Source organism: Heteronotia binoei, chromosome 4 (assembly GCF_032191835.1).
Source record: "Heteronotia binoei isolate CCM8104 ecotype False Entrance Well chromosome 4, APGP_CSIRO_Hbin_v1, whole genome shotgun sequence".
Taxonomy (NCBI): domain Eukaryota; kingdom Metazoa; phylum Chordata; class Lepidosauria; order Squamata; family Gekkonidae; genus Heteronotia; species Heteronotia binoei.
In genome coordinates, this window is record NC_083226.1 from 16,376,451 (window position 1) to 16,389,197 (window position 12,747).

A 12,747-nucleotide genomic window follows, 5' to 3' on the forward strand; every position below is an offset into this window, starting at 1 on the left:
TTAGTGAAGCTTCACCACGTACTATAGTTGTGAGGTCTAGGTTGAGAAATACCTGGAGACGGGTGAAATTCTAGCAGGAGCTCCTTTGCATATTAGGCCACCCCCCCCTGATGTAGCCAATCCTCCAAGAGCTTACAAAAAAGAGCCTTGTAAGCTCTTGGAGGATTGGCTACATCGTGGGGGGTGGCCTAATATACCCCTGCCTGGAGATATGTGGGGGTGGAGCCTGGGGAGGGACCTCAGCAGGGTATAATGTCGTCCGCTCCACCTTCCAAAGTAGCCATTTTCTCCAGGGGAACTTGTGCCAAAGATAGATTCCAGAAGTGCCAAAGGGACGTCCCTAAAGGACGTCCTTCTGTTGGATCCATATTGCACTTTGTATGAAATTGCTGTTACAATATTTCTTAGTAATTACAACCCGTCTCCAGACCTCAAAAAAATGGATGCTTTTGGAGGATGAATTCTATGGCATTCTGCCTCATGGAGGCCCCTCCCCTCCTCAAACACCCTCTTGAGGCTTAAAATCTCCAGGAATTCCCCAACCCAGTGCCTACTGATAATAGAGGCCAGTGCACACAGTTGGCCAGTGCACAACCCAACCCTACCTCAATGCCTACTGATAATAGGGGCCAATGAATGCATATTAAGAGAGATTGCTCTAAGTCTCAAGTCAAGTTTAATACAGTCAAAGACCCATCCAAAAAAGAAAGAAAAATAAGTAACAAATGACATTAAAAAAACCCCAAGGTATAGAATTCAGCTTGGGCACAGTATAAAAAATTATACATTTCAATTTCCATTTCTAACTTCTAAAACCAAGTAAATTGAAATATTTCATAGATTTTTAAATATTTGTATCAACTAGTGATGGGATGGGGTGGGAGGGGAGAAACTGGAGAAGGGGAAGGCACTGATAAGGCAAGGGAAAGAGAAAGTAAGGTAGAGAAGGAAAGGGTGTATCGGAGAGGTGGGGAAAAGCAAAGGCTGCCAGGAAGAGAAATGGGGGCAGGGGGGGGGAATAAAGTTATGCTCTTCTAAGAACACTGGCTTCAGTGGATTTAGAAGGGTGTGACTAAATGGCCACAGCTCATTGATGATATTGGCATTGGGGGTGTCGCCTAATATGCAAGTGAGTCCCTGCTGGGCTTCTTCTACAAAAAAGCACTAGACACACCAACAGAACAGGCAGGATACATCAAAATACTTCCACTTAGTCCCAAAGGAGGGGAAATAATACCTCCCAAAACTTCTACTGCCCCATCTGGGCTGTATCAACAGAAGTAGAGTGTCCAGATCGCGTGAAGTGATGGTATCGCTTTACACTGCTCTGGTAAGGCCTCACCTGGAGTATTGTGTTCAGTTTTGGGCACCACATTTTAAGAAGGATATAGATAAGCTGGAACAGGTCCAGAGGAAGGTGACGAAGATGGTGAGGGGTCTGGAGACCAAGTCCTATGAAGAAAGGTTGAAGGAGCTGGGCATGTATAGCATGGAGAGGAGGTGGCTGAGAGGTGATATGATCACCATCTTCAAGCACTTGAAGGGCTATCATATAGAGGATGGTGTGGAATTGTTTTCTGTGGCCCCAGAAGGTAGGACTAGAACCAACAGGTTGAAATTAAATCAAATTACTTTCCAGCTCAACATTAGGAAGAACTTCCTGACTGTTAGAGCAATTCCCCAGTGGAACAGGCTTCCTCAGGAGATGGTGGGCTCTCCTTCCTTGGAGGTTTTTAAACAGAGGCTAGATGGCCACCTGACAGCAGTGAGGCTCCTGTGAATTTAGGGGGAGTTTTAGGAATTTAGGATCCTGTGTCTTCCAGGGGATCACATGACTGCATATATGCACCATAAGTAAGTCTGCATTGGTTAAACCAGTCTTTCTGGCTCTTACACACACAAACAGATAACAAAGTTTTACCACTTATACAGCAAAGTCTGTATCCTGCGGAACTTAAAACTGGCTCGTCTATAAGATATAGGCCTGGCTAAACACATGTCAACAAGCAAAAGTGACAGCAGTAGAATTATGATTCTGGTTACGGGTTTGGGTTATGGGGCAGAGTGCTATGTTTTAAGGCCAACACCCTCCATGTTCCCTTGCTGTGCTAATTGGGTTTGGGGGAGACATTGGCAGGGGAGAACTTTGTTCACTGATTGCAGGGGTGATTTTGTAGAAAAAGAGGTGCCAGAACTCTAGCACAACAGTTTTGCATACACCACACACCCCTAACATCACTGGAAAGTGTACTCAATTATACTTGGAGACCAAGTCCTATGAAGAAAGGTTGAAGGAGCTGGGGATAACCTGGAGAAGAGACGGCTGAGAGGCGATATGATCACCATCTTCAAGTCCTTGAAGGGCTGTCATATAGACGATGGTGTGGAATTGTTTTCTGTAACCCCAGAAAGTAGGACCAGAACCAATGGGTTGAAATTAAATCAAAAGAGTTTCTAGCTCAACATTAGAAAGAACTTCCTGACCGTTAGAGTGGTTTCTCAGTGGAACAGACTTCCTCGGGAGGTGGTGGGCTCTCCTTCCTTGTAGGTTTTTAAACAGAGGCTAGATGGCCATCTGACAGCAATGAAGATCCTGTGAATTTAGGGGGAGGTATTTGTGAGTTTCCTGCATTGTGCAGGGGGTTGGTCTAGAAGACCCTTCAAACTCTATGATTCTAAGGGAGGGAGGGAGGGAGGGAGGCAAATAGATGGGGAAAGAGGGGTGGAAAGAAAGCAACTTTAACTTTAAATGCATTCTCCAAGCTGCCAGCTGGTTTGGTGAAGTGATTTAAAGAAACAAATGCCTTCTCCAAGTCGACTAATGGGGCAGTGGGGGCTTCAAGAGCCACACGATATGTGTGAAAGAATCACATGTGGCTCCCGAGCCACAGTTTGGCCACCCCTGTCTTAGTATGTAGTTGCCAATAAAACCTGTTATGCGTGAACTCAAATGTATCCAACCCAGTATTTAACAGGAAGGTTTGCAATCAAATCTCCTGCATATGAAAAATATAAAAAGCAGCCACGGGGGGCGGGGGGGTGGTTTGCACTGGCGTCATGGCACTGGGAACAGGATTTTTATTCATTCATTTTTAGTTATTTGCTTGGCCATATGCCATCTAACTTCTATAACCTTCTTTACAGAGCCAGTTTGGTGTGGAGAGCCAGTTTGGTGTAGTGGTTAAGTGTGCAGACTCTTATCTGGGAGAGCCGGGTTTGATTCCCCACTCCTCCACTTGCACCTGCTAGCATGGCCTTGGGTCAGCCATAGCTCCGGCAGAGGCTGTCCTTGAAAGGGCAACTGCTGTGAGAGCCCTCTCCAGCCCCACCCACCTCACAGGGTGTCTGTTGTGGGGGAGGAAGGTAAAGGAGATTGTAGGCCGTTCTGAGACTCTGTCCTTGAAAGGGCAGCTGCTGTGAGAGCCCTCTCCAGCCTCACCCACCTCACAGGGTGTCTGTAGTGGGGGAGAAAGGGAAAGGAGATTGTGAGCCGCTCTGAGACTCTGTCCTTGAAAGGGCAGCTGCTGTGAGAGCCCTCTCAGCCCCACCCACCTCACAGGGTGTCTGTTGTGGGGGAGGAAGGGAAAGGAGATTGTGAGCCGCTCTGAGACTCTGTCCTTTAAAGGGCAGCTGCTGTGAGAGCCCTCTCAGCCCCACCCACCTCACACGGTGTCTGTTGTGGGGGAGGAAGGGAAAGGAGATTGTAGGCCGTTTTGAGACTCTGTCCTTGAAAGGGCAGCTGCTGTGAGAGTCCTCTCAGCCCCACCCACCTCACAGGGTGTCTGTTGTGGGGGAGGAAGGTAAAGGAGATTGTGAGCCGCTCTGAGACTCTTCGGAGTGGAGGGCGGGATATAAATCCAATATCTTTATCTTCTTCTTCTTTAGAGCCCTACAGTTGATAACGACAGCTGATGAAGGGGAGATCACTTTGGGCTGATCATGTCCGAAAAAATCCGAAGGGCATCACGGATGCTGCTGGAATGTCAGAACAATGACAAACTGTGCTGTAAGTATGGAAACACACATTATATGGGGGAAATCTTTCATGCCGGGACAGAAATAATATTTTATAGACAACGCTTCTCTGGCTTGGCCAGGATTGGCTAGCACCTGCCCTTAACAGGATTTTACTAGTTTGTGTCTCATTTTCTGCCTCATTGGTTCCAGCTTTGCTCAACATACGCTTCCAAATACCATTGAATATAAAGTGAACACCATTCAATTGGTTCATTACAAAAAAGCCAAACAATTTGATCATAGATATGGGTGAGAAGAAAACAGACACTGGGGAGGTGGGGAGAACCCCCTAAATATAAAGGACCAAGTAACTGCAAACTCAAGCCAAGCGTAGTACTCAGGTTACCATTGGACCATAATTAACACCAGCTGGAAAGTAAGACCTATAAACGATTTAAAGTGGATCAGGTTTCAGATCAACAGATCTTCATCAGTGATAACAGCATGTAGCAAAAATACAAAGAGTTTTAAAACATCCTGTTTAAAAGCATTCACATTCAGCTTTACGGGCAAGTAAAAAGAAGATCGTTATGGTTAAATTCTCCGATGAGCAAACGAGTTAAAACGATTTTACAAATAAGATTAAGAGTTTGAGACTTGCCCAAATAACTTGAGACTCTACAACAGGCTGATTTTGACTTCCTTCGTCCGGTCGCAGCTGACTTATGGCGACTCGGTTGGGTTTCCAAGGCAAGAGACATTTCCAGGTGACTTGCCATTCCTTGCCTCTGTGGCCTGTTCTTCCTTGGTGGTCTGCCATCCAAGTACCAGCCATGGTCGACCCATCTCAACGTCTAAGATCGGACAAGATTGGGCTTTGGTTAAAAGGAGATTTTATTTTTCTTGGGCCCATCTCAGTATGAGTTTTGCATTTTCTTTTATTTTTTGCTGGCTGCAAATAGCCTGGTGTTTTCCTCCCTTTTTGCCTTTGGCAACGAAACCTTTAATAACTTTACAGAGCTCAAAGAGTTGTCAACAGCCACAATTGTGTTTAGTAACTGAATGCCTAGCGATTACATTTTTAATTACTTTTATATATACATATCAGTACCTGTATGTGGATTATTGTCAAATAACCTTTTGTTCAAAAAGTTGCTATTTGTGTTTTTTTTTAGGCCATATCCTATCAGCTGTTTGCAGATATTGTACAGAGAACAGGCCATCTGTCTTCTTTAGAACGTTTATTAAATGTTAGATTTGAAAAGGCTTTTGTTAATTATGCTCAGATTGTAATTTATATACTACACTTCTTGCCAGAGAAACTTGAGTTTGTAACCAGTCTCATATTTAGGTCACCTTTAAATAGTTCCCCCCCCCCTTTAATTTCAGGGTGTTTTTTTCTGTTTTGAATTAGTTGGGGACATTCTTTTTTGTTTCCATAGATATTAATGAACCAAGAAGAAGGAGGAGGGTGGTGGTGGTAGGGATGCTGATGATTTAAAAGATTTCTAGTGAGAAAACAAACTTTGTCACATGATGCAAATGAGAATGAAGGTGCATCAGCACCGATATCGAGGTCAGAAGACAGGTGGGGTGTTACAAAGACGTTGGAGTCCAGATGCAGAGGTACAAGGCAAAACGTAATTAGCTCCATTAGATCTGGGAGATATGCATAGAGGTAGAAAATGCAGAGAGCTATGCACAGGCCTTGTATTCAGCAGGAGCTCACAGGAGCACAGCTCCTGAACCTTTCTGATGGCCCCCCCTTCTCCTCGCCACCTACCTTGTCCATTGAACAGTAGGTGCAGCTGTATAACAATCCCCGGATTAGGAGAGCACGGCAGCCAGCCAGCCAGCCCGTAGGAGCTTTGCCACACCCCCAGCAGTCCTCATTAATGCCTGGAGAAGCCCACGCCACCCTTTCTCCACTTCTTATGTGATTTTGGGTGGCGGGTGGCTTGCTGGCCTTTTGACTGCGGGGAATAAGCAGCCCAGGAGAGCCCCAGGTGAGCGAGGCCTGCTTGGGCTGGCTGGATCTCTTATTTCCCCCCCCTTTAACTCACTTGCCCGGGGCTCTCCTGTCTTGCATTGGGTTGCTTTTGGCTGGGGGGGGCAGCATATAATAATGAGTTATGCTAATGAGCTCCACCACCTATTTTTCTACAAAGTGACCCCTGGTTATGCACATCTCCCAGCTCTCATCCAGCTGATCACATCTGGTTTTGTATTTTTGCATTCTGACTCCCAAGTGGCGTTTCTTCATAGCACTCCTCCCAACATGATCTGACTTGGATGTAAGTTCATTCTCGTTTTATCTTATGAAGCTTACACCCTGGAATGTGTTGCTGGTCTTTAAGGAGCTCCTGGACTCAAATGTAGATTTGAAGACCAAGAGGTCTATGCTAGTGGTGGAAAAGTGCCATCAAGTTGCAGCTGACTTATGGTGACCTTATAGGGTGGGGGCAGTCACACTTGCTTAACATAAGAGCCACATAGATGTTTGAAAGCCACAAGATATGAACGTGAGATGTTTGAGGGAGAGGGAGAGAGAGGAAAACAGATGGGGAGGGAGAGGTGGAAAGAAAGCAACTTTAACTTTAAATGCATTATCCAAGCCACTGGCAAACTTGGCTTAGAAGATAGAAGAAGATATTGGATTTATATCCCGCCCTCCACTCCAAAGAGTCTCAGAGCGGCTCACAATCTCCTTTACCTTCCTCCCCCGCAACAGACACCCTGTGAGGTGGGTGGGGCTGGAGAGGGCTCTCACAGCAGCTGCCCTTTCAAGGACAACCTCTGCCAGAGCTATGGCTGACCCAAGGCCATGCCAGCAGGTGCAAGTGGAGGAGTGGGGAATCAAACTCGGTTCTCCCAGATAAGAGTCCACACACTTAACCACTACACCAAACTGGCTCTCCACACCAAACCGGCTTAGAGAAGTGATTTAAAGAGACAAATCCCTTCTCCAAGCTGGCCTACAGGGGTTGGGGGCTTTGAGAGCCACAACATATGTGTGAAAGAGCCACATATGGCTCCTGAGCTGCCGTTTGGCCGCCACTGCTATAGGGCTATCTGAAGGCAGAGACATTCAGAAGTGGTTTGCTATTGTCTGCCTTTGCATAGTGACCCTGGACTTCCTTGGTGGTCTCCCAAGGGCCAAGCCCGCTTGGCTTCTGACCAGATCGGGCTAGCCTGGGCCATCCAAGTCAGGGCATGAGTTGCCTATGTTGCAGATCTAATGGAAAGCTCATTTCCCACCCACCCCTTGCAATGACATGGCTAGATCTGCTACAGGTGGGTGCTGACTGCAGACCCAAACAACGACTGGAAGAAATAACTCTCCGTGCTGCCAGAAACTCTGCTTGTGGCAGACGAGCATTAAGTGTTCTAACTTCCTTTATCGTTTGCCACTTCCTTTGACAGTCATACGGGAGAATCAGGCTGAACTAATAGTCATCCCAGTCCTCTTGGTGGGTGCATTTGTCATTGTCTTAAGCGTCATACTTTGGCTGCATTGCCGCAACTGGAGGATAAAGCAGCAGAACCTTTCAGAAGCTGAACAGAAAGGTAAGGACAGCTGAGGTTCAGGGCCGCCGAATCGCTCTGTCTCAAAAATCTGAGGCTCAAGAAGCGGGGAAAGGGAGCCATGGGGCCTCCTAGTGGAACTAGGGGGATCTGGGTGGGGGCCAAGGGGTGGTTTTATTGGGTCAGCAGTATGATTAGAATAGAGCAGATTACAATTAGAATAGAGTATGATTAGAATAGAGAAGATTAGAATGGAGCAGAGGTCCATCAGTGCCTATTAGCCAGAGGGTATGGATGGAACTCTCTGTCTGGGGCAAGTGATGCTCTGTATTCTTGGTGCTTGGGGTGGAGGGCAACAGTGGGTTCCTAGTGTCCTGGCCCCACTGATGGACCTCCTGATGGCGCCTGGTTTTTTGGTCACTGTGTGACACAGAGTGTTGGATGGGCCATTGGTCTGATCCAACATGGCTTCTCTTATGTTCTTATGAGTTGCCAGGTCTGTGTTGGAAAATAACCTGGAGACTTTGGGGGTAGAGCTGGGAGAGGGTGGGGTTTGGGGAGCCCGACAGGGGAGGGCGGGATATAAATATAATAAAATAAATAAATAAAGGGCCTCAGCATGCCATAAACTCCACCCTCCAAAGCAGCCATTTTCTCCAGGGAACATAAGAACATAAGAGAAGCCATGTTGGATCAGGCCAATGGCCCATCCAGTCCAACACTCTGTGTCACACAGTGGCCAATATATTCACACACACACACACTGTGGCTAATAGCCACTGATGGACCTCTGCTCCATATTTTTATCCAATCCTCTCTTGAAGCTGGCTATGCTTGTAGCTGCCACCACCTCCTGTGGCAGTGAATTCCACATGTTAATCACCCTTTTGGAACGGATCTCTATTGTCTGGAGAAATCCCTACCTGGACATTGGCCACTCTAGATTAGAGCTTGATGACCACAGCTGGAAAGTTATCCAGAGAAGCGGAAGGTAGCCTGTCCCCCGCAAACCTGAAATTTTAGTCATTCCCTTCGAGCCTCGAAACTGCATATTGAAACCCATACTGGCGAGTGACTGGATTTGCAGGCTTGGACACACGCCGCTTCCTCCTGTGGAGGCCTGCAGGGGGCGCACTCACCTCAGAGCTGTGGCTACCCAGCTTCTTGCAGGACACCTTCTCAACCCAGGGCTCCCAATGGTGGGATCCGTATGGGGGTCAGCTCAGCAGCAGGCTGGTATATGGGGCTGTTTCTCTGGGTCTGCCTTGCAAGTTCAGGCTGGGGGAAACCATATCATTTAGGTAACATGTATCTGTTGAAAGGGCATAGATCTTCTTGCCAAACTGACCATCAGTTTCTAGCTCCGGGCAATCTCCGGTTGTAAGAATGGGTTATTCAGCATTAATTGAATCGTGATTGTCCCATTGCTGTCGGTTAAGAACATAAGAACATAAGAGAAGCCATGTTAGATCAGGCCAATGGCCCATCCAGTCCAACATTCTGTGTCACACAGCGTGGGGCTTTTCGCTTACATTAGAAGAGAGCGCTAACAGTAAAATGTAAGCGAAAAGCCCCACGCATCCACTTCATTATTTTACTGTTTGACCAGTGCCAGATTAAACCCTGTGGAGGCCCGTGGCAGTCGAAATTTTGGGGGGCCCCTCACAAATTATCTCTTAATATCTCCTGCAGGCACCTTCTCAAAAGCCCCTTTGACAAAGCTGGGAGTAGGGTTGCCAAGTCCAATTCAAGAAATATCTGGGGACTTTGGGGGTGGAGCCAGGAGACATTAGGGGTGGAGCCAAGATCAAGGCTGTGACAAGCATAATTGAACTCCAAAGGGAGTTCTGGCCATCACATTTAACGGGACGGCACACCTTTTCAATGCCTTCCTTCCATAGGAAATAATGAAGGATAGGGGCACCTTCTTTTGGGGCTCATAGAATTGGACCCCCTGGTCCAATCTTTTTGAATCTTGGGGGGTATTTTGGGGAGAGGCACTAGATGCTATACTGAAAATTTTGTGCCTTTCCCCCAAAAAACAGGGGCCCCCCCAGAGCCCCAGATACCCGTGGATCAATTCTCCATGATTTTCTATGGGAATAAATCTCCATAGGGAATAACTGAGTTTTCAGAAGACATTTCCCTCCCCTCCCCCCCCTTTCTGACGACCCTGAAGCGGGGGGAGGGCCTCCAAACTGGGGGATCCCCTGCCCTCACCTGGGGATTGGCAACCCTAGCTGGGAGTGAGAGGCAGAGAGAGGCAAACCGGCCCGGGGCCCCTAAAGGTGTGGGGGCCCATAAGCCAGTGCCTCCTCAGCCTATTTGTTAATCCGGCCCTGTGTTTGACTAACAGCTGCGGTCCCAGTATCAGACGATGAGAAAAGCCCAGGGAAAGCCAGCCTATCAGAAGACACCTCCATCCAGCTGAGCGAGATGACCATGGATTGCCTGCTGAGAACGGCAGCCTTAACCATGAAGGAACTGGAGATACCACGAGAGAAAATCTCCCCAGAGTCACTGGAGTTTATTCAGAATGGCAGCTTTGGGGGAATTTACAGAGCAAAACTGGACACCGCCAGTCCCGGGAAAACTCAGCTGGTCATCTTGAAAGCGTTGCAAGGTAACATCCATGATGGGAGGGGCAGCCTCTCATGGTGGCCAGTACACTTCTAAAAACTTTCTACTTCTCATATATTCTCTGGCCTTTGATTGGTTTATAGGAGCATTGCGCTGAACTGGCAAAACTTCCAACACAGTTGAGTGATGGCCTACAACGACAATCTCTGTCTAAAGCAGGGGTCCCCGACATGGTACCTGTGGGGGCCATTGCACCCACCAACCCCTTTCCTGGTGCCTGCCAAGAGCTTTTAGAAAGTAGGCAGAATCAGGTGGGCCTTTCCCCAGTGGGGCTTCTGATTGGCCATTGGAAATTTGATTGATTTTTTTTGTTTAAAGGTTTCTTTGGCTGCAGCAGCCGCCAAGATAGAAGGATCTTCACCATAGATAGATCCAGGTGGGGCAGCCGTGTTGGTCTGAAGCAGTAGAACAAAGCAAGAGTCCAGTGGCACCTTTAAGACCAACCAAGTTTTATTCAGAAGGTCAGCTTTCGTGTGCTCTAAGCACACCTCGTCAGACAAAAGTATGGAATGGCAACAATCTGCTATTCCAATTTAAGTGTTGTTTCAGCCCAGTTAACATAAACTAACAAACACCAGACCCCAATTTGTGACTCTTAATCTGCTAAAAAACATTTCCATGACTCTGCATACTAACTTCACTGCCCACTTTCTCTATATTTAGGATTGCTTGCCATTCCATACTACTGTCTGATGCCTTATACTGAATCAGACCCTCAGTCCATCAAAGTCAGTATTGTCTACTCAGACTGGCAGCGGCTCTCCAGGGGCTCAAGCTGAGGTTTTTCATGCCTATTTGCCTGAACCCTTTTTAGTTGGAGATGGCGGGGACTGAACCTGGGACCTTCTGCTTACCAAGCAGATGGTCTACCACTGAGTCACTGTCTCAGTATGGGTTAAACAGGCTCGATGGGGTGCAACTTTGCTCCATTCAGCTAAGCAATTTTGTACCTTGCTGTTATGAGTGAATTTCTTTCCTGTTCTTAGTGGGGCTTCCCGAGAGTTTTCCCTTCAGCTCTAGTACGGAATTGTTTCCATTGTTGTTCTTGTGATTGTTATGGGAAATAGCTGCTTAGATGGGAGAGTGGGTTTTGTTTAAAGAGGGGAAAGCGCAGGAAGAAAAGAACTGCCTATTTCTTCTTTCTGATGGCGCTTCAGGGGCAGTCTCTGCTCTGGCGAAAATGCCTCCTCAGAGATTCACCCTCTCAGAGAGAGGGTGCAATCTGGGTTACTTATGCTGTTCTGACACTTGTATTTCTGCTATCTCAGTGCCCAGAGTTAATGAATTTATAGTGTTCTCTGGTGATCTACCGTTCCAAAATTGTTGTGGTATTTTGCCCCACGTTTGCCCAACAGCTGCTTTAGATGAGGAGCCATCATCTGTATCAAAAAGGCACCTCAGAATAGATGCCTCTGGATCTGTAGAAGGCCAAAACCTTCTCTGGGAATAAGACAAAGGCCTTTCTTATTTCCAAGGAAAAGCAACAAATTCAGCCCCAAATGATTAATGAATTATTGATTTGAGAAATATGGTATCAAACGAGCACAGGGCACCCACTGGGCATGAGAGCACCTTCCCTCCGAGCAAAATAGGGTTGCCAAGTCTGATTCAAAAAATAGCTGTGGACTTTGGGGTGGAGCCAGGAGACACTGGGGATGGAGCCAGGACCAAGGTTGTGACCAGCATAATTGAACTCCAAAGGGAGTTCTGGCCATCACACACCTTTTCAGTGCCTTCCCTCCATTGGAAATAATGAAGGATAGGGGCACCTTCTTTTGGGGCTCATAGAATTCGACCCCCGCTCCAATCTTTTTGAAACTTGGAGGGTATTTTGGGGAGTGGCACTGGATGCTATGCTGAAAATTTGGTGCCTCTGTCTCAAAAAAAACAGCCCCCCAGAGCCCCAGATACCCGTGGATCAATTCTCCATTATATCCTATGGGAATTGGTCTCCATAGGGAATAATGGAATACCCAGCAGACATTTCCCTCCCCCTCTCCCACTTTCTGATGACCCTGAAGCGGGGGGAAGGCTTCCAAACCGGGGGATCCCCTGCCCCCACCTGAGGATTGGCGACCTTAATCTAGGGTAGGGAACAGTGGCTCTCCAGATGGTTTTTTTTGCCTACAATTCCCATCAGCCCCAGCCATTGACCATGCTGGCTGGGGCTGATGGGAGTTGTAGGCAAAAAAACATCTGGAGAGCCGCTGTTCCCTACCCCTGCTCTTGTGCAATGTCGGAAGCTAAGCAGGGCCAACCCTGGCTAGCATTTGGATGGGAGACCGCCAGAGAAGACCAGAATTGTGATGCAGAGGCAGGCAACGGCAAGCCACCTCTGCATATCTCTTTCCTTGAAAACTGCAGTGTCACCATAAGTCAACTGTAACTAGGGTTGCCAGGTCCAGCGATGGCGCCGGCGGGGAAGGGGAGGCAGAGCGCCACAACGTGCTGATGTCATGTAGAAGTGACAGCATCACATCGGTAATGTTCTGCAGCATTGCTCTGGTTTTTGGGCAGGAGCCCAAAAAACCAGGGGATCCCCCTCCCCCAACTGGCATCCCTAGGAACTGACGGTCAGTTTGGTGGTCATTTATAATTGCAGGAGATCTGCAGGCCCCACCTGGA

General features: G+C 47.6%; 1 protein-coding gene across 2 annotated transcripts in view; it reads left to right on the forward strand.

Moving 5' to 3' along the window:
* Window positions 1–12,747, forward strand: part of STYK1 (serine/threonine/tyrosine kinase 1) — a 60,019-nt gene that overhangs the window by 15,544 nt on the left and 31,728 nt on the right. Inside the window, exons 2-4 of one of the 2 annotated variants that reach the window (XM_060236834.1) lie at window positions 3,896–4,006; window positions 7,381–7,524; window positions 9,839–10,105. In XM_060236834.1, coding sequence (XP_060092817.1) covers window positions 3,940–4,006; window positions 7,381–7,524; window positions 9,839–10,105 — 478 coding nt within the window. In that variant the 5' untranslated portion in view covers window positions 3,896–3,939. Of the gene's footprint in view, window positions 1–3,885; window positions 4,007–7,380; window positions 7,525–9,838; window positions 10,106–12,747 lie in introns of both variants that reach the window. The other variant, XM_060236835.1, reaches the window with a different exon arrangement.